This window comes from Oncorhynchus clarkii, chromosome 10, assembly GCF_045791955.1.
Source record: "Oncorhynchus clarkii lewisi isolate Uvic-CL-2024 chromosome 10, UVic_Ocla_1.0, whole genome shotgun sequence".
Taxonomy (NCBI): Eukaryota; Metazoa; Chordata; class Actinopteri; order Salmoniformes; family Salmonidae; genus Oncorhynchus; species Oncorhynchus clarkii.
The window spans coordinates 32,315,850-32,341,543 of record NC_092156.1 but is presented as its reverse complement, the minus strand read 5'-3'; the positions used below and the strand labels follow the sequence as shown (position 1 = coordinate 32,341,543).

Here is a 25,694-nt window from a genome sequence, read left to right as displayed (position 1 = left end):
AACTGTATTTTTGAAAATTCAGGATATCAAAATACATTTGATATTACAGTACTCTACTGCATACATAGAGGGAAAATATGCAGATATACACTTTTTACAAGATTCAGAGATCAATGAAGATTGTTTAGAGAGAGTAAGGCTACGACCGGAAGTGACTTTTCGTAGCAGGTTAGGAGAGCATTTTAGCTAACCGTAGCCTAAATAAGAAGTCTTCTAACCTGCCACGTTAATTATCCTAATCGCTACGAAAAAGTAACTTCCGGTCGTAGCTGTACTCCTATTTGTCAGTACCATTGAGGTAAAGTAAGAACGGTCAGAACCCTCAATGCCCCATTAAACCTAGCAGTGTGATGATTTTCGTTTTGCAAATGTCTTCATCCTAATTAGAGTAGCTTGACTTCCGCTTTACGGAATTTGCCTTAAAATGCTATGCGTATGATATAAATTTTTTTGCATAGTACATGACGTTAAAATTATGTAAACTAATTAGGGGGGACAAATCAAAACTAAAAAGTACTACTTTTTTATATAAGAAAGTAGTAAATCTGCCAGCCCTGGTCTTAGGCATGCCAACACACACACATATATATATATATATATATATACTCCTGACTCTGACATTGTTTGTCATATTTAGATTCTTAATTCCATTATTTTACTTTTAGATTAGTGTGTATTGTTAGATACTACTGCACTGTTGGAGCAAGCATTTCATGACACCTGTAATAACATCTGCTAAATATGTGTATGGACCAATAACATTTTATTTTATTTGGCCCTCCCGCCCCTACGAGAGGGCAGCTCTTCTCTGTCTTGGCACCCCATTGGTGGAACCAGCTTCCCCTGACGTTAGGACAGCAGAGTCCCTGCCCATCTTCCAAAAACATCCAAAACCCTACCTCCTTAGAGTATATTTAATAATCACACAGCACCCCTCACCCCCATTAAAAAGAAGGGGCTTTCTTGAATGAACATTCATGCTTGTTCATTGTCACAGGCCATACGCACTACCCTCTGTATTTTTTTTATTTCACCTTTGTTTAACCAGGTAGGCCAGTTGAGAATAAGTTGTCAATTACAACTGAGTAGTATTGACAGTAATGGCAGCTTTCTCTCTTGCCTTCTCCGGGTCCTGATGAGGCATCCGGCTCTTTGTCCTCTGTACATGCAAATAACTTTGCAAATAACGTCGATGTTGGCCCTGTCGGGTGTTTGGAGAATGTCCTGTGCGTCCTCCTTGCTGTAGAAAATAATATTTGTCTAATCCGAGGTGAGTGATCCTGATATCCAGAATCTCTTTTTTTGCCGTAAGATACGGTTGCAGAAACATTTATGTACAACCCCCCCTCCCCCACACACACACATAATAGCACAATTGGTTGGGCGCACTTAAAACTGCTGCCAGTTCTCTTGGCACCATTTGTGTAGGGGTAGCTATAATAAGCGACAACGGTGAGAGACTTGTTTCTGGAAAGGTGGATTTTTAGAAGTAGAAGCTCGAATTGTTTGGCCACAGACCTGGATAGTATCACATAACTCTGCAGGCTATCTCTGCAGTAGATTGCAACTCCGCCCACTTTGGCAGTTCTGTCTTGTCGGAAAATGTTATAGTTGGGGGTGGAAATTTCAGGATTTTTGGTGGCCAGGATTCAGACATGGCTAGGACATCCGGGTTGGCAGAGTGTGCTAAAGCAGTGAATAAAACCAACTTAGGGAGGAGGCTTCTAATGTTAACATGCATGAAACCAAGGCTTTTACGGTTACAGAAGTCAGCAAATGAGAACGCCTGGTGAATGGGAGTGGAGCTAGGCGCTGCAGGGCCTGGATTAACCTCTACATCACCAGAGGAACAGACGAGGAGTAGGATAATGGTACAGCTAAAGGCTATAAGAACTAGCCGTCTAGTGTGTTCTGAACAGAGAGTGAAAGTAGCATGTTTCTGGGTGTGGAAGAATAGATTCAAGGCATAATGTACAAACAAGGGAATGGTAGGATTTGAATACAGTGGAGGTAAACCTAGGCATTGAGTGACGATGAGAGAGGTTTTGTCTCTAGTGGCACTATTTAAGCCAGGTGCGGTCACCGCATGTGGGGGAGGTGGAAAAAAGGGGTAGGTAAGGCATATTGAGCAGGGCTGGAGGCTCTACAGTGAAATAAGACCCTAATCAAGAACCAAAACAGCAACGGACAAGGCATATTGACATTAGGGAGAGGCATGCATAGCCAAGTGATCATAGAGACCAATGAGTAGCTAGGCGAGCTGGATACACAGCGATTCAGACAACTAGCAGGCCGGGGATAGCAGAAAGGCCTTAGGGGGACATCGCGACGTTAGTCTGTTGTAGCCCCCTCGGACAGTTACATCGGCAGACCAGTCGTGATGGATCGGCAGGGCTCTGTGTAGGCAGTAAAAGGGTCCAGGCCAATTGACAAAACAGGTATTGTAGCCCAAGAAATTGGCTGATGGACCTCTTAAGCTAAAAGTCTGATATGCTCTCGACAGCTAGCGGACCACAGCTAGGAGGCTAGGGGATGGGCCTTCAGGGGATGCTGTGACGGAGGAGCCTGTTGAAACCTCCTCGGTGGATTTCGTCGGTAGACCAGTCGTGTTGGATCGGTGGGGCTCCGTGTCGGCAGTAAAAGGGGTCCAGGCCAATTAGCAAAATAGGTATTGTAGCCCAAGGGGTGGCTTATGGACCTCTTCAGCTAGCTGGGAGATGGGCCTAGCATGAGGCTAGTTCCAGGCTAACTCGTTATTGCTTCGGGACAGAGACATTAGCCAGGAGTAGCCACTTGGATAGCAGCTGGCTAGCTGCGATGATCCAGGTGAAAAGGTTCAGAGCTTGAGGTAGGAATCCAGAGATATGGATATTTAGTGTAGAAATAGCAGTCCTGTATGGTCTGGGTTGAATCGCGCTGTGCAGACTGGCAGGAGTTGACCGGGTTAAGGTTAGCTGATGACCGCTAGCAGTGGCTAACTGACTTCCAGCTAGTTGGCTAGCTTCTGTTGGGGGTTCTGGTTCGTGTTAATTGACAGTCTAGCAGATGGATCATCACCAAACATCCACGACGCAGAGGCCGGTTGAGAGCACATTGGCCGAGTTACGTCAGCAGACCAGTCGTGATGGATCGGCGGGGCTCCGTGTCGACAAAGGGTCCAGGCCAATAGGCAAGAGAAGTGTTGTAGTTGGTGTATTTCGTTTGCTAGTCGGGAGATGGGCCTAGCTCGGGGCTAACTGGTGCATGCTTCTGGACAAGGGCGTTAGCCACAATAGCTCCTCAGTAGCAACTAGCTAGCTATGACCATCCGGTGTAATGGTTCAGAGCTTGCGACAGGAATCCGGTGATGTAGTGGAAAAGAGCAGTCCGATATACTCATGGCTGGTATCGCGCTGTACAGACTGGCAGGTATTTTCCGGGCTATACAGGCTAAAGCGGCAGGAGTCCGAGCAAAGGTAAAGACCGCTAGCAGAGGCTAACAATAACTAAATATCTAGTAGCTAATTAGCTAGCCAGCTTCCTGATGGAGGTTCCAGTTATAAGGTCTAAAAAAAATTGCTGATCTATCACATTGGGTGAGACGGGTTGCAGGAATGTATATTTATTTTGAAAATGGAAAAAGAGATTGAAATGTTTACAAAAAAAACGAAAAAGACAATATTTACATGGGACAAAAACAAACACGTTTTACTGCTGCGCCATCTTGGATTATACTGTAGCTCCTTACGATCGGATGCCGAGCAGTTGCCATACCAGTCGGTGATGCAACCAGTCAGGGTGGTCTCGATGGTGCAGATGTAGAACGTTTTGAGGATCTGGTGACCCATGCCAAATCTTTTCAGTCTCCTTAGGGGGGAAAAGGTGTCATGCTGTCTTCAAGATTGTCTTGGTGTTTTTGGACCATGATAGTTTGTTGGTGATGTGGACACCAAGGAACTTGAAACTCTCGACCTGCTCCACTACAGCCCTGTCGATGTTAATGGGGGCCTGTTCGGCCCTCCTTTGACTGTAGTCCACAATCATCTCCTTTGTCTTGCTCACATTGAGAGAGAGGATGTTGTCCTGTCAGTTCTCAGACCCTCTCCCTATAGGGTGTCTCATCGTTGTCGCTGATCAGGTCTACCACTGTTTTCGTCAGCGAACTTAATGATGGTGTTGGAGTTGTGCTTGGCTACGCATTTGTGGGTGAACAGGGACTACAGGAGGGGACTAAGCACGCACCACTAAGGGTGTTTAGGATCAGCGAGTTGTCTACCCTTACCACCTGAGGGTGGCCCTTCAGGAAGTCCAGGATCCAGTTGCAGAGGGAGGTGTTTAGTCCCAGGGTCCCTAGCTTAGTGATGAGCTTTGTGGGCACAATGGTGTTGAATTCTGAGCTGTAGTCAATGAATAGTATTCTCACATAGGTGTTCCTTTTGTCTATGTGGGAAAGGGCAGTGTGGAGTGCGATTGATATTGTGTCATCTGTGGATCTGTTTGGGCGGTATGCGAATTGTAGTGGGTCTAGGGTTTCCGGGATGATGGTGTGTTGTGAGCCATGACCAGCCTTTCAAAGCACTTCATTGCAACCGATGAGAGTGCTACGGGGCAGCAGTCATTTAGGCAGGTTACCTTCTTATTTTTTGTTGTACATATCCAGCAACACTCCATATTATTCAGAGCCCCATATATAGATTTTACAGTCCCCACTGAGTACTCCCCAACCCACTTTTACATAGGCACACACTTTTTTTAAATTCTCTAAAAGCCAATATGTAATGTATGCACAATTTGCTTTGGGGGCATATATTTGACCTTGGAACATGTTTTAAAACACACATTTAATGCAAATGTCACTTAAATATTAACAAATAAGAATCATTATTAATGTTAAGATTATTAGTTTTCATTCAACTTAATAATTACATGTTCATTATATTTTTCTGCCACTACGTAGAGAACTTTGATTTGGAACGTTTTCGAAATTCCGTGACCCGGAAGTACTTTTCTCGTGTGGCTGACAAGACTGATGTTCTTCCTGATTTATGAACACACAGGCAACTAACTACACCACGCAACAAATCAACTTTTTCCGGAATTAAATAATGAATTTAGCTACAAAGTTAATTTCAAGACGTTGTGCTAATATTGAGCTAAAGATTAAAAACGGGTGGATTTCTGATTAATTCCACGATGCACGACTTCTGAACGACCAGTGAGTGCATGGATCCCAAAATGCCCAAGCGCTGTGCCGCACCAAATTGTAATATCTACACAGATAAATCAGACGTCCCCTTTTTCAGATTCCCTTTGGACCCGGAGGGGTAAGTTATGTTAAATAGTTTCCAATCCCTTATTAACTCTAGCTACTTTTTAAATGTATCGTTGTATTCCTCATTGGCATTGAAACAGTACGGAGTCAGCTAGCTAGCTAACCTAGCTTGTGCTAGCGTTGATGGTAATAGTTAATGTCAAAGATGGAACTAGCCAATTAGCTTGCTAAAAGGCTACATTCTGGTTGAGGAATCGGATACACTATTATTTATCAAAGGATCCATGAAACGTCTATTTTAGTGGGAGGGTAGTCTCTGTTGAGCCCACAAAGTTATGAAAACTTTAATCTGACAACTTCCTCTTGCAATTGTGTAAATAACACAATTGGCTAGCAGACCATCTGGCTTGATGTAGCTAGCAGGTAATAACAACCTCCCCATGTTGATTATGGTCCAAATATGCTGTGAGGTTCATGAATGTAAGTCCCCCGAAAATAGTGATTAGAAATGGAATATTACAGAAGTAAGTTCATGGGGCCAAGGTTGTCATTTTTTTCTATTCGTTTTTCTATTTTTATTTGATATTAAGTTTAGTTTCAGTTTGTTTTCAGAGCTGATTTGCTGTTTTTTTTAAATTTATTTTCAATTGTATAAAAATACGTATTGTTTTTATTATTTAGTTTTAGTGTTGGGGACAGAAATCTTGCGTGGGACAGCCCCAAGGGTCGCCAAAGTATAGACCAGGCCCTTGGGTAAAAAAACAACAACAAAACAATTCAGTCGGGTTCTCAACTTAGAATAGTAGCAAGTTAGAATATTAGTATACACAAGGTGCAATTTAGAACTTTGGTTGTGCGTCATCTGTTTTATTCTTGTTACGTTCACTGATGGTCACTCAATTAGACCATGTCAGCTAACATTTTTGAGATTGGTAAATTAGTCTAGCAGCCAGCTACCAGAACTTTGTAATCATGGTTGAAATACCGGCCGGGGTTCCCCCATTTGATTTTGTTAGTCAGTCTCACTCAGTTTTAATATTGAAAACTGCAGACGTTTCTCTCCACCCTATGGCAAAATGTGTAGGATTGCAGGAAATTAGCTGTAAAACATTTTTTTTATGTCCCTCCGTGCACCCTCTGTGACTTCTGACGATTTTAATCCACTTAACCGCAGCATTTATCCATCATTGTAAAGCCATAGTTATTTTGTTGATTTGACAGTCATTTCTCAAGATTATTATTTATCTATTGTGATTAGCGTTTCCATCTGTTCCTTAAATTTAAGGTCAACCCTGTTATGTCAACTGAACTCATTTTAATATAGTGAAACTATTCCTTTTAAAATATATTTTTCAAAAGAAACATTAAACATCTAATTGTCAAATCATCGCATAAAAGAAGGTGAGTTCTACTCTTTTTGGCAATTTGAGGTTTTCTGGTGGATAACTAACCCTGTTAGTTTTACCCATAGATAGTCAGACTAGAAATATTTTAACAATTCATCTTTTTTTGTGAAGCATGCTTTCAATTGCAACTCACTGTTGCACTCAAAACACTCCCCATCTCAAAGGGGGATTTATGGGTGATTTTAAGATGAAACCTGTTACTTAATAGGCGCTTACTATAGTATACATATATTTTTTAGGAGTTGGGGAAAACCAGTTTTTTATTATGTTGAACATGTTAAGGCATTAAACTGCTAAAGCCTCCATTATTCCAAAATTACAGTGCCTTCAGAAATTATTCATATCCCTTGACTTATTCCACATTTTGTTACAGCCGGATTTCAAAATTGATTTAAATATTTATTTTTTCTCTCACCCATCTACACACAATACCCCATAATGACAAAGTGGAAAAATGTTTTTATAAATTTATGCAACTGTATTGAAAATGAAATAGACATAAGTATTCACAGCCCGGAGTCAATACATCACCTTTGGCAGAGATTACAGTTTTTTTTACAGTCTTTCTGGGTAAGTCTCTAAGAGCTTTGCACACCTGGATTGTACAATATTTGCACATTATTCTTTTCAAAATTCTGCAAGATCATTGCTAGACAATTTTCTATTCTTGACATAGATTTTCAAGCCGATTTAAGTCAACTGTAACTCGGCCACTCATGAAAATTCATTGTATTCTTGTTAAGCAACTCGTGTAGATTCAACCTTGTGTTTTAGGTTATTATCCCGCTGAAAAGTGAATTAATCTCCCAGTGCCTGGTGGAAAGCACACTGAACCAGGTTTTCCTCTAGGATTTTGCCTGCGTTTAGCTTAATTCGGTTTCATTTTTATACTGAAATACTCCCCAATCCTTAGCTATTACAAGCATACCCATAACATGATGCAGGCACCACTATGCTTGAAAATATGGAGAGAGGTACTCAGTAATGTGTTTAATTGGATTTACCCCAACTATAACACTTTGTATTCAGGACAGTTAATTTCTTTGCCACATTTTTCATTATTACTTTAGTGCCTTGTTGCAAACAGGATGCATGTTTTTGGAATCTTTTGTATTCTGTTCAGGCTTTCTTCTCACTTTGTCAATATGGTTAGTAATGTGGAGTAACTACAATGTTGTTGATTCATCCTCTGTTTTCTATCACAGACAAACTCTGTAACTGTATTAAAGTCACCATTGGCCTCACCATGGTGAAATCCCTGAGCGTTTTCCTTCCTCTCTGTCAACTGAGTCAGGAACGACACCTTTATCTTTGTAGTGACTGGGTATATTGATACACCATCCAAAGTGTAATTAATAACTTCACCATGCTCAAAGGGATATTCAATGTCTTTATCATTTTTGTTTTACCCATCAACCAATGGGGGCATTGGAAAACCTCCCTGGTCTTTGTGGTTGAACCTGGTAGTCGTTCAGAAATCATGTTAACCACTATTATTGAACACTGAATGAGTCCATGCATCTATTATTATAGATGCATCTATTATGTATTATGTGACTTAAGTAAATGTTTACTCCTGAACTTATTTTGGATTGCTAACAAAGGGGTTGAATACTTATTGACTCAAGACATTTCAGCTTTTCATTTTTTAATAGTTAAAAAAAAAAATCTATATAATGCATTTTTAAAATCCATGTTTGACATTATGGGCTATTGTCTAGGGCAGTGACAATCTACATTTTAATACATTTTAAATTCTGTCTAACACAATACAAATGTTCAACAGTAAAGGGGTGTTAATACTTTACGAAGGCACTGTATATCTAAATCCAAACTGGTTTTCCAGCAGCACATCCAATGTTCATAATGTAGCCCTTTTATGTTATACAGATTTAAAGCCAACAATTTCTGGTGGATTGATAATGGATCCGTGTTTTAATTGAAGCCACACAGAGTTGGTTACAATTACAATTTCATCCTCCAGACAGAACAAATATTACATAACATAATATGGCTAAACTCCAATGTACTGATAGAGGGGGAAAACTATAAGGAAGGTAGGTTTATGAATGGCATTGTAAATAAGGATGGTAAAATTTGTCACACAAGCAAGGTGTGTATGTGCTCAATACGAAAGTATAACCAACTCACTGCAGCTCTGCCACAAAAATGGACAAGACAATTGCTCAAGAGAAAGGAATTCATTGTTTTGTCTAGCTCCAATGAAAACCCTGCATGGCCTAAAATGTTTGACACTTTGCAGCATGCAATTCCAGATTGTTGGGAACAGATTTTTTTAAAGTCCCAATTCCATGCAAATTATCTGAGTAGCCATTTGATTAGCTGTTCAGGAGACTTATGGCTTGGGGTTGGTAGCTGTTAAGAAGCCTTTTGGACCCTGTGAGCGCTCCGTTACCGCTTGCTGTGAGGTAGCAGAGAGAACAGTCTGTGGCTGGGGTCTTTTATTTTTTGAATTTACCCCCCTTTCTCCCCAATTTCGTAGTATCCAATTGTTAGTAGATACTATCTTGTCTCATCGCTACAACTCCCGTACGGGCTCGGGAGAGACTAAGGTCGAAGGCCATGCGTCCTCTGAAACACAACCAAACCAAGCTGCACTGCTTCCAATCCAGAAGCCAGCCGCACCAATGTGTCGGAGGAAACACCGTGCACCTGGCGACCTGGTCAGCGTGCACTGCGCCCGGCCCTCCACAGGAGTCGCTAGTGCGTGATGAGACAAGGATGTCCCTACCGGCCAAACCCTCCCTAACCCGGACGACGCTAGGCCAATTGTGCGTCGCCCCATGGACCTCCCAGTCGCGGCCGGCTGCGACAGAGCCTGGGCTCGAACCCAGAGTCTCTGGTGGCACAGCTAGCACTGCGATGCAGTGCCCTAGACCACTGCACCACCCGGGAGGCCCGTGGCTGGGGCCGTTAACCATTTCTAGGGCCTTCTTCTGACACCGCCTTGTATCGAGGTCCTGGATGGCAGGAACCTTGGCCCCAGTGATGTACTGGGCCGTACATACTACCCTCCGTAGTGCCTTGCGGTCTGTGGCCGAGCAGTTGACATACAAGGCAGTGATGAATGCTCTCAATGGTGGAGCTGTTGAGCTTCTTTTTTTTTGTGTTTTTTTTTTTGAGGATTTGAGGACCCATGCCAAATCTTTTCAGTCTCCTGAGGGGGAATAGGCTTTGTCGTACCCTCTTTACGACTGTCTTGGTGTGATTTTAGACCATGATAGGTTGTTGGTTATGTGGACAACAAGGAATTTGAAGCCCTCAACCTGCTCCACTACAGCCCATCGGTGAGAATGCGGGTGTGCTCGGTCCTCCTCTTCCTGTAGTCCACAATCATCTCCTTTTGTCTTGATCACGTTGAGAGAGTTGTTGTTATCCTGACACCACACGGCCAGGTCTCTGACCTCCAAATAGGCTGTCTCATCGTTGTCGCTGATCAGGCCTACCACGGTTGTCATTGCCAGACTTAATGATGGTGTTGGAGTCATGCCTGGCCATGCAGTCATGGGTGAAGAGGGAGTACAGGAGGGGACTAGGCACGCACCCCTGAGGGGCCCTGTGTTGATGATCTGCGTGGCAGATGTGGCACAAGTTCAGGATCCAGTTGCAGAGGGAGGTGTTTAGTCCCAGGGTCCTTAGCTTAGTGATGAGCTTTGAGGACACTATGCTGTTGAGCGCTGAGGTGTAGTCAATGAATAGCATTCTCATGTAGGTGTTCCTTTTTTCCAGGTGGGAAAGGGCAGTGTGGCGTGCAATAGAGATTGCATCATCTGTTTGGGCGGTATGCAAATTGGAGTGGGTCTAGGGTTTCTGGGGTAGTAGTGTTGTTGTGAGCCATGACCAGCCTTTCAAAGCACTTCATGGCTACAGATGTGAGTGCTACATTCATTTAGGCAGGTTAACTTAGTCCCTGTGCCCAAGAACACTATGGTGGTCTGCTTGAAACATGGTATTACAGACTCAGCCAGGAACATGTTGAAAAATGTCAGTGAGGACACTTGCCCGTTGGTTAGTGCATTCTCAGAGTACAAGTTCTGGTAATCCGTCTGACCCTGCTGCCTTGTGAATGTTGGCCTGTTTCAAGGTCTTAATCACATCAGCTACGGAGAGCGTGATCAGTCATCTGGAACAGCTGATGCTCTTATGCATGCTTCAGTGTTGCTTGCCTTGAAGGGAGCATAGAAGTAATTTAGCTAATTTGGCCTGCTCGTGTCACTGGGAAGCTCGAGGTTGTGCCTCCCTTTGTAGTTTGTAATAGTTTGCGAGCCCTGCCACATGTGATGAGTGTCGGAGCCAGTGTAGTAGGATTCAATATTAGTCCTGTATTGACGCTTTGACTGTTTGTTTGTTCATCGGAGGTCATAGCGGGATCTCTTATACGCGTCCGGGTTAGAGTCCCGCTCCTTGAAAGCGGCAGCTCTACCCTTTAGCTTAGTGCGAATGTTGCCTGTAATCCATGGCTTTTGGTTGGGGTATGTACGTACGGTCACTGGGGACAACGTCAATGATGCACTTATTGATGAAGCCAGTAACTGTAGTGTACTCCTCAATGCCTTTGGAAGAATCCCGGAACATATTCCAGTCTGTGCTAGCAAAACAGTCCTGTAGCTTAGCATCTGTGTCTTCTGACCACTTTATTAACCGAGTCACTGGTGCTTCCTACTTTAGTTTTTGCTTGTGAGCGCGAATCAGGACGATAGAGTTATGGTCAGATTTGCCAAATGGAGGGCGAGGGAGAGCTTTGTACACGTCTCTGTGTGTGGAGTAAAGGTGGTCTAGTTTTTTCCCTCTGGTTGCACATTTTAACATGCTGGTAGAAATTAGGTAAAACGGATTTGTTTCCTTGCATTAAAGTCCCCGGCCACTAGGCGCGCGGTCTCTGGATGAGCGTTTTTCTGTTTGCCTATGACCTACAGCTCATTGAGTGCGGTCTTAGTGCCAGCATCGGTTTGTGGTGGTGAATAGACAGCTATGAAAAAATATAGATAAACTCTCTTGGTAAATAATGTGGTCTACAGCTTATCATGAGATACTCAGGCGAGCAAAACCTCGAGACTTGCTTAATATTAGATTTCGTGAACCAGCCGTTGTTTACAAATATACACAAGCAGCTGCGCAGGTCCAAATCCAGGCATTCACCATATCCCGTTTGGACTACAGCAATTCTCTGTTGGCTGGGCTCCCCGCTTGTGCCATCAAACCTCTGCACTTTATCCAGAACACAATGCAAATACATTTCTGATTAGAATAACATTACTACACATATCAAGCTAGCAAACAGTACGCTTTAACTTGCAATGAGAACATCTTCTGGATGAGAGTGTCTGCTAAATTACTAAAATGTAAATCTGAAATGTCAGACTACATTGCAAGAACAAATCAGTCTGGTGATGCCTTTTTAAGCACAATGTTCTACTGATTACGGATATACCTTCCATTTTTGCTAAACAGGTACATGATTTGCTAGTGATATGTAGATAGACCTCGTTCATCAAGGTGAATAACATGGGCTAGGGGCAGGCCTATCCATATTGCAGATATGAAATTTTAACCTGTTAATTCTTCCTTTCAGATGTAAACAATGGTTGAATAATTGTCATCGAACTGACTTGGAGCCAAAAACCCCTGAGGAGTTGCACAATTCCTTCAAAATATGTGCAAATCATTTTGAGCCTTCCTTGATCTGTTGTGATGTAAGTATCTACTGAAGAAACCATTTGTATTTCCAAAAAGCATTCCTTTTATACTTTCATTCCGTTGTTATATTGTTCAGAGGGGACTTGAGTTAGACTATCTATTCAGGAGGTGACTCATCTATGCATTAGCCAATAGACCCAATGAGCAGATTTGGGATGTAGGCTTAAATAGTGTGCAATCCCTTATTAACTGTACATTTAAAGTTATGCTATTGCTCATTAGCAAGCTAGCTAAGTTGCGCCATTGAAACGCCTCCCGAGCTTGCTAGCTAAACTAGCTTGTGCAATATATCATATTGTTTTTTGTTAATGGATTCAGAACACAAACTCTTGCACACCCAAAATAACGTCTTCTCACGTGCTTAGGATAATAAAAAACTAGTAGAATATGTCTCCCACATGCTGTGTGATGTGAGGTTTAAGTCATGTATACCTTTGTTGGGACTAGCTTAATCATAATGCACTCGGTTTTTCTGAAGGCCACTGGTAGGTCAACATTGAAAACTAGGTTTTATCCGTATTAAAAGGTCATGCTTCTCCCTGGAGGTTCTTACTGGCAGGCATGCAACAGTGGCAATAAAGTAGTCATAATAAGAATGTGCTTGTTTCTTTTTCAGAGCACTTTAAGAACATCCTTGAAAGAGGGTGCTATGCCAACCATATTTGATTTTACAACACATTTGAACAATCCATCAGGCCGCAACGGGAATAAGAGAATAAGAGAACCTGTAAGTATTCTGTCATGTTTAAACCACACAATGTTGTACCCCATATAGTCATCCTAACCTGATCTCCGTGTCTGTATCTAGTCATCCTAACCAGATCTCAGTAAGTGTGTGTGTGTGTGTGTGTGTGTGTGTGTGTATATATATATATAGTCATCCTAACCTGATCTCAGTAAGTGTGTGTGTGTGTGTATATATAGTCATCCTAACCTGATCAGTGTATAATCTGATCCTATTGCATTAACTCCAGTCTACAGCTAATTATATATTTTATTCCTTTAGAGTGAGGCGGAGTTTGCAACCTCGAAGAAAGCTAAAGGTGATTGGTTTGGTAAATCAGTATATTTTTCTTGTTTGTTTTACCATAACAATTTAAGATTCCCATATTTAGCCATCCATTTTCCTACCAAAAATGACATTTAAGTAATTGGTTCACAACTTCATGGCAGTGCATAGTCATGTGGTCTGTATTGGGATAGCCCTCTAAGAAAAGTACACCCTTTTAATAGGATATTTGTAGAAATGTCTCAACTTATTTATTCAATAAATTTGTTTCAATCGCATGTCCATGTTTTCTCCTTTACTTCAGAAGATGCTCCAACTGAGGTGAAAGATAAGCCAGGAGAGAATAGTGCAACATGTGATCTACCGCAAGAGGACCAAAGGAGAAAGGATGTCTCCAACTCCAAAGCAAAGGAAATCCTTAAAGTCTACTTCAAGGAAACTCTTGCCTTCACTGGATTCAGCATAGGGAACGATGCAAACCCCAACACTGATGAGCCGATGGGAGGCCACAGGGGACAACAGTCTCTCAACCCCATCTGTGTTGAAAGAATTGACCAGAAAGATGTCCTCCAGTTCAGTGAGAACCTCATGCGGGAGGAGATCCGGAACAGTTTAAGGTTGGCACGCTTTTTCTCCATTCTGCTGCAAGATGTCACAAACATAGAGGGAAAAGATCAGATCCCAGTTTTCATCAGGTCCGTCACTGTGGCAGGGTTCCCTCAGAAACACCTCATGGGGTTCCTTCCCTGTGATGCAGATTCTGAGGGTCTGTTTTACATGCTGCTCTCAGAAATACGGAATAAGTGGGGGCTGCGGATGGATCATTGTCGAGGACTCACCTACCTGACCACAGGCATTCTATGTCTGAAAATGAAGGATCTCACCAGCAGGATTTTGCAGGAGTTTCCTCAGGTAGTGCTAGCACCTAGTGACCCATACGCCTTTAACATGTGGCTCATCCGCTCCATGCCCATGCCTTTCATACAGAAGGTTGTGAACACAGTGGAGGAGGTCGCCACAATGCTTAGAGGGTCCCCAGATCTTTGGGAAAGACTGGAAGGGAAGATCAAGTCATCTTACGGCCACCTTAAAGGTGAAGTGGACAGGATCACAGAGGCTTGCCAGAACACCTGGGAGTATGGTGTTGATGCCTTCCACACCATGTTGGACATTCTTGAACCATTCCTCGCCTGCATCAATGAGGTGTGCTCGGCTGCAAAGGCAGACACTGCTATTTGTGAGCAGATGGCCAAGCTCAAGCCGATCCTAAAGAATTTCAATTTCCTCATCACCCTGGTTGTCCTGAAGAATACCCTCTGTTGTGTGAGCATCCTCAACCCGAGTCTCAGGGGAGCCATCAGCATCAGCAGCACCTTGCAGTACACAATCTCCAACGCCTTAAAGCTGGTCAACAAACATCTGCAGGAAATAGCAATATTCCACAGGAAGTGGTTTTCTGATGCAGTGGGCAGGGCTAAAAAGCTGGGAGTGGAGGTCGCTAGGCCGGAGGAGAGCTCACCTGATACTGGTGAGGCAGGTGCAACTGAAACCTCTCTGGAGGACTTCTACAGAGAGACTCTGAGCAGGCAGATCTTACAGTACCTTGTTGCGGAGGTAAAGAGGGTGTTTAGCACTGAGATGGTTCGGATTCTGAGATGGCTCTCGTTGGTGCCGTCTTATATGGCTGACCACAATTTCAGTATCCGCAGGGATAAAGTGGCGGATGCGAACTTGAACAACCTCGCTCGACCCGACACGTTTTACGATGAGCTTGGTTGCTGGGAGGTGAAGTGGAGACATGCTAGCAAGCGGAGGATCCTACCCACAACAGTGTTTGCAACACTGAAAATCCCAGACATTGCATTTTACCCAAATGTGCAGAGCCTGCTGAGAGTTCTGGGCACCATCCCCTGTGTGAACGCAGAGGCAGACGTCTATGGGCAGTACAACATGGTGCTGGAGCGGTACCAGTCTTACCTGAAAGCCACACCGGAGGATCAGAGACTGTGCAACATGGCATTTGTCTATGTCAATCAAGATGTGCACTTCAATGTTGAAGACATGGTGGAGTCCTATGTGGAGAAGCATCCTGACATATTGCAGTTGTTGCATATGGTAAATTTATTTTAATATAAAAGTATTTGCCTAGCAATCACACAAACTGAAGATTTCAAATAATTTGAAAAACATAAAATGAAGTTACTCTAAGTGGATGTTGAATATTTTTGTGTTGTTATTTTACTAATATTTGCATTTGTAGGTCCCGGTAACTGAACAAAAGCTGTATTTTGCTAATGCTTTTATTGTCTATGTTCATAGGATGATGAGGTGATGGAGATGCACTCTGCAGCTGGTAAGGAAATAATAGTATTCATATATATTATGTAGTATTTATTGCACCATGGTGTATATAAAAATATTTGCCTTAATACCCATGTTTATTCATTCATCATTCATGGCTCATGCTCTTGACTGCTTTATTTCAGAACCAGTCTCTGAGAATGATGGAAAACACACTCTAAAGGAGAATGTTGATGAAACACAAAAAGAACCACAGGAAATGGTCTTAGAGATGGAGAGAGTGGAGCAACCGAAATGCGTAGCCTCAGAGACTAATAAGGAGGCGCTCAAATCTGCTCTACAGGCTGCTGTGACAGCGGCATATAACAGCCAGAGCAGACAGCCTGGTGAGGCCTCTGCTGAACAGGATGGCGAGGTTGAAGACACATTGAAATATGTATCGAAGTCTGAGATGAAAGAGGTTCTCAGAGTATGCGAGGATGCAGTCAGGGAGGGAATACTTTTGGAAGTTGGCACTTCCTTTTTCTCTCTGTTCATCGACCGCGTTGTGAAGTTAGGGGAGAAAAAATATCTTCCCCTCTTCCTCAGGTTTGTGGACAGTTTTGATGTCATGCGATTGGAGCTCATGGGTTTTCTGGATGTGGATCTTGACTGCGATGCCATGTCAGAGCGCATATTGGAAATTGTCACCAAAGAGTGGTGTCTCGATTTGTGTTACTGCAGAGGTCAAGCCTACCTAGGATCCGGTGATGTCTCCTACAAGCTGAAAGCCTTTGCCTGTAAAATCCAGGAAAAGTACCCCCTTGCAATATGCACACACAGCTCTTGTTACTCGTTTAACACATGGTGGTCAAAATCCACCCCTGTGCCGTCAGTCAAACGGGCCCTGGATGTTTTTGAGGAGGTGTTGATGTTTTTTGGGAGCACGCCTATGCTTGAGAAACAGCTGGATCATGTCATTGCATTTGGTCTTAGGGAAAGCTATGAAAAGGTTCAAGAATTGCAGGGTAAGTTCTGTACCGTCTGGCAGGAGAAGCACGATTCCTATGAAGTCTTTGTGCAGATGCTGGAGCCCCTTGTTGAATGTTTGGAGAAAATCAAGACCAACCCACAGAGATGGAAATCCTCACTCTCTCTAAAAGCTGGAGCACTGCTGCGTTTGATAAGGGACTTTGATTTCATTGTTCCCATGGTAGCCCTGAAGAATGCCTCGTCCTTTACCAGGGAGCTGAGTGCAGGACTCCAGAAGGATCATTTTAGCGCAGCATCACAGCTTTGCCAGATCAGTGGTATAGTGGCTACTCTCAACAGGGTCAAAACAAACATCAAGGTCTTTCACCAGAATTGGTTCGACGAAGCCTGTGCCCTTGCCCAGAGTCTGGTTGTGCAGATAAAAGTGCCTGATAATTCATCTGCGGCCAGGGATAGCATGATCAAGCCAGCTCTGTATTACAAAGATTCACTGAGTGTGCCCCTAGTGGACAACCTCACCAATGCTGTTAAGGATCATTTCTCTGAGGACCACAAGGAGGCCCTAAACTTCTTATCCCTGGTTCCCTGCTCTGTGACTGTGAGTTACATGTTTGAGATCCTGAGGTCAAAGCCTCCTCTCTACGCCAGTGATCTGCCTGACTCTGACAACTTCTTCACAGAGTTGTGCTGCTGGAGGGTGAAGTGGAAGACCAAAGTTGCGTCAGTGACCATCCCAGACACCATTTTTCAGACTCTCCGTCTGCCACTCATGCAATACTTTGGGAACATCAATACACTGCTGAGGATCATGTCTGTGTTACCCAGCACAGTACTGGAGAACTGTGGGGAAGCGATGCGCCACAAGATGTTCCAGGAATACCTGAGGAACACCAGCTCTAAGGACAGGTCCCCGTGTCTGGCCATGCTGCAGGTGGGAACCAACTTCAGCAGAGATTTGGACCGGATGGTGACTAAGTGCTTGAAGGTCACTCCCCAGGCTTTAGAGGGTTTCTGCTTGGTAAGTTTTCAAAATACATTTCCATTAATATTTATTTTTTTGAATTTTACCCCTTTTTCTCCCCAATTTCGTGGTATCCAATTGTTTTAGTAGCTACTATCTTGTCTCATCGCTACAACTCCCGTACGGGCTCGGGAGAGACGAAGGTTGAAAGTCATGCGTCCTCCGATACACAACCCAACCAAGCCGCATTGCTTCTTAACACAGCGCGCATCCAACCCGGAAGCCAGCCGCACCAATGTGTCGGAGGAAACACCGTGCACCTGGCAACCTTGGTTAGCGCGCACTGCGCCCGGCCCGCCACAGGAGTCGCTGGTGCGCGATGAGACAAGGACATCCCTACCAGCCAAGCCCTCCCTAACCCGGACGACGCTAGGCCAATTGTGGACCTCCCGGTCGCGGCCGGTTACGACAGAGCCTGTGCGCGAACCCAGAGTCTCTGGTGGCCAGCTGGCGCTGCAGTACAGCGCCCTTAACCACTGCGCCACCCGGGAGCCCCCCCCATGAATATTATTGTTTTTAATATTTTATGCAGTCTTTCAGAGCATCCTATACAGAGATGTCCTTTTAAAATAAATGATTTCCTTTTAATAATGTCTATTGAAAATCAAATTCACAGGATAAGGAATCCAAAAGTCTGATGAAGAACTCTGAAGCCAACATGGAAGGTATGTGATGGCAAAGCTTTGTTTCAGTTAATCCCCATGTGATCATTAAGTATTTATTAGCTAATAACTATGTAATGACACTGTTACCATTTAGTATATGTTGGTAATAGGGATGGGCCCACGTTTTATCAAGAGAAACACTTGTTCTCATTCACCTTACAATCACCTTAATTTTATTCTCAATTATTTTTCCACTTTAATGACCTGAACTCTATGGTAGAGGAGTCAATTCAATTGACTAATTCACCGTTTTCATATTTTCAGTGGATCATGACAAAGATAGAACAGAGGAGCTTGAGAATCAACAGTCTTCTGACAAGAAAAAAGACCAAGAAATGAAAGCAGTGGATGAGAATGGGCACACTGGAGATAATCGACAGAGTTTAGAAGCAGTGTTCAGACAGGCTGCACGTTTGGGGAAAAATAAGTGCCAGCTTTCCGAACTCTCCAAAGAAGATCAAGACCTTCTCATCCAGGATCTCGGCATGTGCCACTGGTTTGGAAGAGATGGGAAGTTCACATGTAAAATAGGAGAGGAGGAAATGGTACAGCTTCTTACAAAATCCATCAGGGAAGTCATACTCTCAGAAATACAGGAGTCCCCCTTCTTTTCTCTTATCACAGATAAACCTGTTGTAATTGCTAATAAGAGCTATCTGCCTGTCTTTGTCAGATATGTTGGGCAATGTGCCCCCAAGGTAGAGCTCATTGGTTTTTTGCGATTTTTTGAATCCTGTGACGTTGATGTTCAAGCCAAGAATCTCTCTACGACTCTAACTGAAGACTGGGGATTGCCGATGAGTCAGTGTCGTGGACAAGCAATCATGCGCATGGGCTCAGGTTGTCACAGCCTGAAGAAGATGTCTTTGGAGTTCCTTGAGAGCTATCCTCTGTCTGTCATCACACCCAGTGAGTCTTGTGGTCTTGCCTGTTGGCTAGCAGGAAGCGTACACTGCCCACCTGTCACAAAGATGCTGCGAATTGTGGAAGACCTCCTACTGTTTTTTGACCAGTCACCTGGTCTAGAGGCAGAGCTAGCACAGGCTGTGGATGGGTTACTGAATACACCTCGGGAGGCCTTGGATGAGATTCCAGAAACTTGTTGCTCCAGGTGGAAGAAGAGGGAGGACTTTTTTGATCTCCTAGTCGACACATTGGAGGGAGTCTTGAGTTGCTTGGATTCAGTTAGTGCCCATGATGCCGGAACTATGTCGCTACATGCACAGGTTCTCGCCACTGCTTTGCGAGATGCAGATTTTGTCATCACACTTGTGATCCTGAAGAATGCCTGTTCTCCTCTTCGGAACTGCAGCACTGTCTTCCGCTGTGGTAACCCTGCTGACATCATCTGTGAAGTGGAGAAGATAGTACCAATCATTGAAACGCTGAACAAGATGCTGGATAACATAAGCACTGTACATTCACCTTGGTTTGAGGAAGCATTCCAACTAGCATCCAAGGTGGCCCCTCAGCAAGTATGTTTCCCAGAGAAAGCTAACTCTTATGGGTCTCCAGAGATCTACTACAGGGACAACTTGAGTGCTCCTCTACTGAGAAGCCTCGCTGATGAAATGAAGTACAACTTCTCCGACAGTCACTTAAAAGCCCTGAAGATCTTGTCTCTGCTCCCCACCTGCAATCCACAGCCCATTTCAGAGCCAATTCGCGCAGAGTCAACAGACAAGCTATACAGTCTCTACCTGTCTGACCTCCCTGACCCTGACACAGTAGAGCAGGATATCAGTAACTGGGCCTCTGTCTGGAAAGAGAAATATCAAGACCTCTCACCACCAGCTTCTATCTCTGAGATACTGCTTCACGCTGAGTCTCAATGCCATCCCACAGTGACCAGACTGCTTAGACTGGTGGCTGTTCTACCGAGCGTCAGTATGGAGTGGGACCTGATGAAGACCACCCTGAACTCCATGAGGGCTCTGCTGAAGAACACCGTCTGCAAGGGCAGTAAAACAGACACTGTGATGCTTCTTATGCATTACCCAACTGTTCAAAGACTAGGGGAGGTCATTGAGAAGTGCATCGAAGTTGACCCAGAAAGCAGCCCATGTCTTGAGCAGGTACATTAACAGCAATACTCCTTTTATCATTCCAATGCTGATGTATTTATGACAGATTTTTATTGGTATAGGTATGCATAATTTTTCCAATATTTTATAAATACATTTTCAGTTACAGATATATAATAACAGGAAATAATACATCAACAACACCACTCACCCCTTGACAAGACATACATATTAAACTTTATGTTGTAAATGTACTGATTTCTGTTTTATGATTTAGGTGAAGAAACAAATTGAAGGTCTGAAGCTGGAAAGTGGTAAGTGAAAATGTTAAATCATATGAACATTCATGACAAGGTTAATGTAGAATATGATATCATAAAGCAAATGAGGGGAAGGGGGAGGTGGTTTAACTGTGTGCATTTTAGATTTTAGAGCTTTGGATGTAAACCCTGATGGAAGACATGAGCAGGCAGTTGAGGAACACCAAGCTGGTACGTCAGATCAACTCCCTGCAGGAAAGCTGAAGGCAGAGGAGGCGGCAGAGTACTATGTGAAAGTGGAAGATGCTGTGATAAAGGCAGACATTGTGATCGCTGAGGACGTTGTGGGTGCCGGGGGCGGCGGGAAAGTAGAAGTCTGCGTGATAACAGAGGAAGTCATGTTTGCAGAGGACGATGTAAAAGCAGTGGACATTGTGTTAGCTGAGGACGGCGTGAAGGCAGAGGACAGTATTGTGATAGTAGAGGATGGGGTCATAGGTCAGAAGCAGGCCATGTCTTTCTACGACCCACCTGTGCGTGAGGAAATCCTCAAGGAACTCTGGGACTCACAGTTCTTTACAATAATAACGGAACGGGCAGTTGAGATCGAGGGACAGCTCTACGTCCCCCTGTGCATCAGGTACTTGGAAAAACAGGACACTCAGTGCGAGGAGACTGTAGCTTTCATCCCATTCAGCCAGGACACTGCTGTCTTGGCTGATGCTATTGAAACAGCCTTATCAGAGAAATTGGGGCTCAACATGGAGTACTGTAGAGGGCAAGCTTTGCTAAGTGTAGGTGAGGTAGGGTCTCAGATGAGGGCTGTTTCTGCTGTAATATCCCAGAAATACCCCCTGGCCATGCGAACAGTCAGCGCTGCTCTCTCTCTGAATGTGTGGCTAGCCAGGTCATCTCCTGCAGTGGCAGCAGCAGACTGTGCAGCGTCTGTAGAAAACATGTTACAATGGCTCACAGAGGACACAGAACGACAGACCAAACTGGAGGACATGATCATTGCCATGTTCCAACATGATGAGGGGAAGGGTAATGAGCATAGGGACAAGCTTATTAAGAACTGGGAGAAAAGTCATGAAATGCATGAGTTGATGGTAGAGCTTCTTGAGGTAGTGATGCTGTGCTTGAATGAGCAGAAAAGTGAGGAGAGTAGCTCAGGAAGTGGCCAAGCACTGCTGTACTTCAATAAAGTCAGAAGTTTTGAGTTCATCTTCTCGGCTGTCGTGCTGAAGAATGTCCTGAGTTTGACCAAAAAGCTGAGCCAATCTCTTCAGGGCAAACCTCTAGATGTGTTGCTAGCTATGAATAGCTTGCCTGACCTCCTAACTTCCCTCAATGAATTGAAGAGCGATATCGACACACATCATAAGATCTGGTATGAGGAAGCTGTCGCTTTAGCTTCCAAGCTGCAGATAACGCTGTTGCACTCTGGGCTACTAGAACCCCTGAGTCAGTTTTACAAAATGGCGGTGAGTCAGAAAGTGGTAGAGCACTCCATTGTTGAGGTCAGTGAGCTCTTCACAGAGAAGGTCCTCAGTACCCTGAGGTGCCTGGAGATTGTGCCTTATGCCATGTCAAAGGTGGAAAACAGCAGTGTAAATGCCCACCTTTTCCGCATGTATAAAGATGACATGCCTGACATAGCCTCACTCCACACAGAGATGAAGTCTTGGAGAGAGAAGTGGTTGGATCCCATGTCTGGGTATCTTCCAGCCACTGTACTCGACACTCTGAAGGCATCAGACATTAGGAGCTTTAGTAACGTTGAAACCCTCCTAAGGCTCCTTGTCATATTACCATTTTCCCGGAGGGAGAGTACCTTCAGGCAGGGAAAGAGAAGCCTCCAGGGTTTCATACAGCAGGAGACCAGGTCTCTTTCTGAACTTCATCCTCTGTAAAAAGTTGGTGTTCCCTCAAGCTCTCATTAGCATAAAGCAGGTTTCTGAGTTGGTGTCCTATACTGCTGACCCACTGTATCTTTGAGTAAATATCCAACCTAATTTAGGTCTCAATACAGTTTTTAACTTACTAGAAGACATTTCCCTGCATACATGAATGATCTAAATATTTTGATCATTTTATTTGTTTTCCTGCAAGCATATATATTTTTTGTTTAAGTTGTTTGGATAATTGTACTGCCTAATGGGACCAATGTCTTGCCAAAAATAGCAATGCTCACCTGCGGGTTACCAATGCGTGTGTGCCTTTATGCATAACTAACAGTCAACCCAATAAACCATAAGAATTCAGATGTCTGAAAATGACACAGTCCCATCAGGCTTTTTGAAATAACTTTTATTTTTGTCAGCACCAAATAACATTGGACTGAATTTAAGAATCACGTGCATCAATTCACTGTCAATGAATAAGTTGTATCATTCTCTTCCTTGGCACAAATCGAAATGGTTAGTTCTATCATGTAGATGTTTTATGATGATTTCCTAGGTTTTCTGTCTATTTAGGAGAGTTCATTTTCTGTAAAGAATTATCCAAATACTGTCTCCTTAAGAGTTAAACATTCATATATATTTGTCCAAAAAAATAATAAAAAGTTATAAAAAGACCCAATGTTCTTATTGTATATAACTTATCACATTGCAGTGTTAGGCCTACCATAATGATTAAATTGATTTTCATGAGTCACAAGAGGGCGCTATAAGCCTTAATTATTTTGAGGAAATGTTATTGTCATTTAATTTAGGCTATATTAAGAGTACCCTTGTCTTTATTCATATAGAAAATGTTTGATTATAAAGCATGTTTTAATGAAGTAATTTGATGTTTTTTGTTGTTGTCAGACTTCAGCTGAATACAGCTGTCCGCTCTGTTGAGGATTGGAGAATGTAAGAATTGCCACACCTTTGATATGGGATCCAAGGCCATATAAACCATAAAGCTTGCTGTATATCTTACCGGTTTACCATCTTTAATGGGAATATCACAATCTTAGTGTCATGAAGTGATGAGTGATCATTGAGTGATGGTGTCTACTGCTTAATGGATATTATTAAAGACAAATCAATCAAACATAATGAACCGGTCTTGACAACTATACAGCAAAGGGAAATGTGTCCATTCTCACAATTGCTTATTGTACTGTAGGCCTATGCACTTCCATCTTCCAACTGTTTTATCCCAGTGGTCACTTTTATTTCTTCACTTCCTACATGGCGTTATTACTCCTGTTTCAATAACGTGGTTATTATGTAATGTCTTGAATATGTTGAGTAGTGCTGCCTGGCCTCGTAACCATACGAAGCATACTATACATATTTTTATGCACCTCCAAGACAAAATCAGCAAAAAAAAAGAACCCTGTCTTTCAAAGATAATTTGTAAATGGTTTTAAACACCGTTTCCCATGCTTGTTCAATGAACCATAAACAATTAATGAACATGCACCTGTGGAACGGTGTTAAGACACTAACAGTTTACAGACGATAGGCAATTAAGGTCACAGTTATGAAAACTTAGGACACTGGAAAAACACCAAACGAAAGATGCCCATTATCCCTTCTCATCTGCATGAACTTGCCTTAGGCATGCTGCAAGGAGGCATGAGGACTACAGATGTGGTCAGGGCAATAAATTGCAATGTCCATACTGTGAGACGCCTAAGACAGCACGACAGGGAGACAGGATGGACAGCTGATTGTCCTCACAGTGGCAGACCACGTGTAACAACACCTGCACAAAATCGGTACATCCGAACATCACACATGCGGGACAGGTCAAGATGGCAACAACAAATGCCCAAGTTAAACCAGGAATGCACAATCCCTCCATCAGTGCTCAGACTGTCCGCAATAGGCTGAGAGAGGCTGGATTGAGGGCTTGTAGGCCTGTTGTAAGGCAGGTCCTCACCAGACATCACCGGCAACAACGTGGCCTATGGGCACAAACCCACCGTCGCTGGACTAGACAGGACTGGCAAAAAGAGCTCTTCACTGTGGTTTTGTCTCACCAGGGGTGATGGTCGGATTTACGTTTATCGTCGAAGGAATGAGCATTACACCGAGGCCTGTACTCTGGCGCGGGATCGATTTGGAGGTTGAGGGTCCGTCATCATCTTGGGCAGTTTGTCACAGCATCATCGGACTGCGCTTGTTGTCATTGCAGGCAATCTCAACGCTGTGCGTTACAGGGAAGACATCCTCCTCTGTCATGTGGTACCCTTCCTGCAGGCTCATCCTGACATGCCCTCCAACATGACAGTGCCACCAGCCATACTGCTCGTTCTGTGCATGATTTCCTGCTAGAAAGGAATGTAAGTGTTCTGCCATGGCCAGCGAAGAGCCCGGATCTCAATCCCATTGAGCACGGCTGGGACCTGTTGGATCGGAGGGTGAGGGCTAGGGCCATTCCCCCCAGAAATGTCCAGGAACTTGCAGGTGCCTTGGTGGAAGAGTGGGGTAACATCTCACAGCAAGAACTGGCAAATCTGGTGTCCATGAGGAGGAGATGCACTGCAGTACTTAATGCAGCTGGTGGCCACACCAGATACTGACTGTTACTTTTGATTTTGACCTCCCCTATTGTTCAGGGACATATTCAATGTCTGTTAGTCACATGTCTGTGGAACTTGTTCAGTTTACAGTTGAAGTCGAAAAGTTACATACACTTAGGTTGGAGTCATTAAAACTAGTTTTTCAACCACTCCACTAATTTCTTGTTAACAAATAGTTTAGCAAGTTGGTTAGGACATCTACTTTGTGTATGACACTAGTAATTTCAAAGATTATTTCACTTATAATTCACTATCACATTTCCAGTGGGTCAGAAGTTACTTACACTAAGTTGACTGAGCCTTTAAACAGCTTGGAACATTCCAGAAAATAATGTCATGGCTTTAGAAGCTTCTGATAGGCTAATTGACATCATTTGAGTCATTTGGAGGTGTACCTGTGGATGTATTTCAAGGCCTACCTTCAAACTCAGTGCCTCTTTGCTTGACATCATGGGAAAATCAAAAGAAATCTGCCAAGACCTCAGGAAAAATAAATTGTAGACCTCCACAAGTCTGGTTCTTCCTTGGGAGCAATTTCCAATCGC

The 25,694-nt window shown here is 43.5% G+C and overlaps 1 protein-coding gene across 4 annotated transcripts; it reads left to right on the top strand.

Moving 5' to 3' along the window:
• The first annotated feature begins 4,981 nt into the window (after nt 1-4,981).
• LOC139418272 (uncharacterized) lies at nt 4,982-23,946 on the top strand. Of its 4 annotated transcripts, none has more exons than XM_071167608.1 (11): nt 4,982-5,303; nt 12,251-12,371; nt 12,992-13,102; nt 13,382-13,430; nt 13,689-15,499; nt 15,704-15,737; nt 15,871-17,675; nt 18,295-18,343; nt 18,608-20,418; nt 20,645-20,681; nt 20,793-23,946. In XM_071167608.1, exons 1-11 carry the CDS (start codon nt 5,203-5,205, stop codon nt 22,538-22,540), a joined length of 7,677 nt encoding a protein of 2,558 aa, XP_071023709.1. In that variant the 5' UTR covers nt 4,982-5,202; the 3' UTR covers nt 22,541-23,946. The 4 variants fall into 4 exon arrangements, with proteins under 4 accessions (XP_071023709.1, XP_071023710.1, XP_071023711.1 ...); XM_071167609.1 differs by having other exon boundaries at nt 5,005-5,303; nt 13,382-13,418; XM_071167610.1 differs by having other exon boundaries at nt 5,013-5,303; nt 13,382-13,418; nt 13,692-15,499.
• The last annotated feature ends 1,748 nt before the right edge of the window (nt 23,947-25,694 follow it).

Excerpts from the sequence above, each read along its gene's own strand:
- LOC139418272 (XM_071167608.1), top strand. The coding sequence starts at position 5,203 with ATGGATCCCAAAATGCCCAAGCGCTGTGCCGCACCAAATTGTAATATC. Across the intron at positions 5,304-12,250 it reads TTCCCTTTGGACCCGGAGGG|ATGTAAACAATGGTTGAATA; the intron begins GTAAGTTATGTT and ends TCTTCCTTTCAG. Across the intron at positions 20,682-20,792 it reads AGGTCTGAAGCTGGAAAGTG|ATTTTAGAGCTTTGGATGTA; the intron begins GTAAGTGAAAAT and ends TGTGCATTTTAG.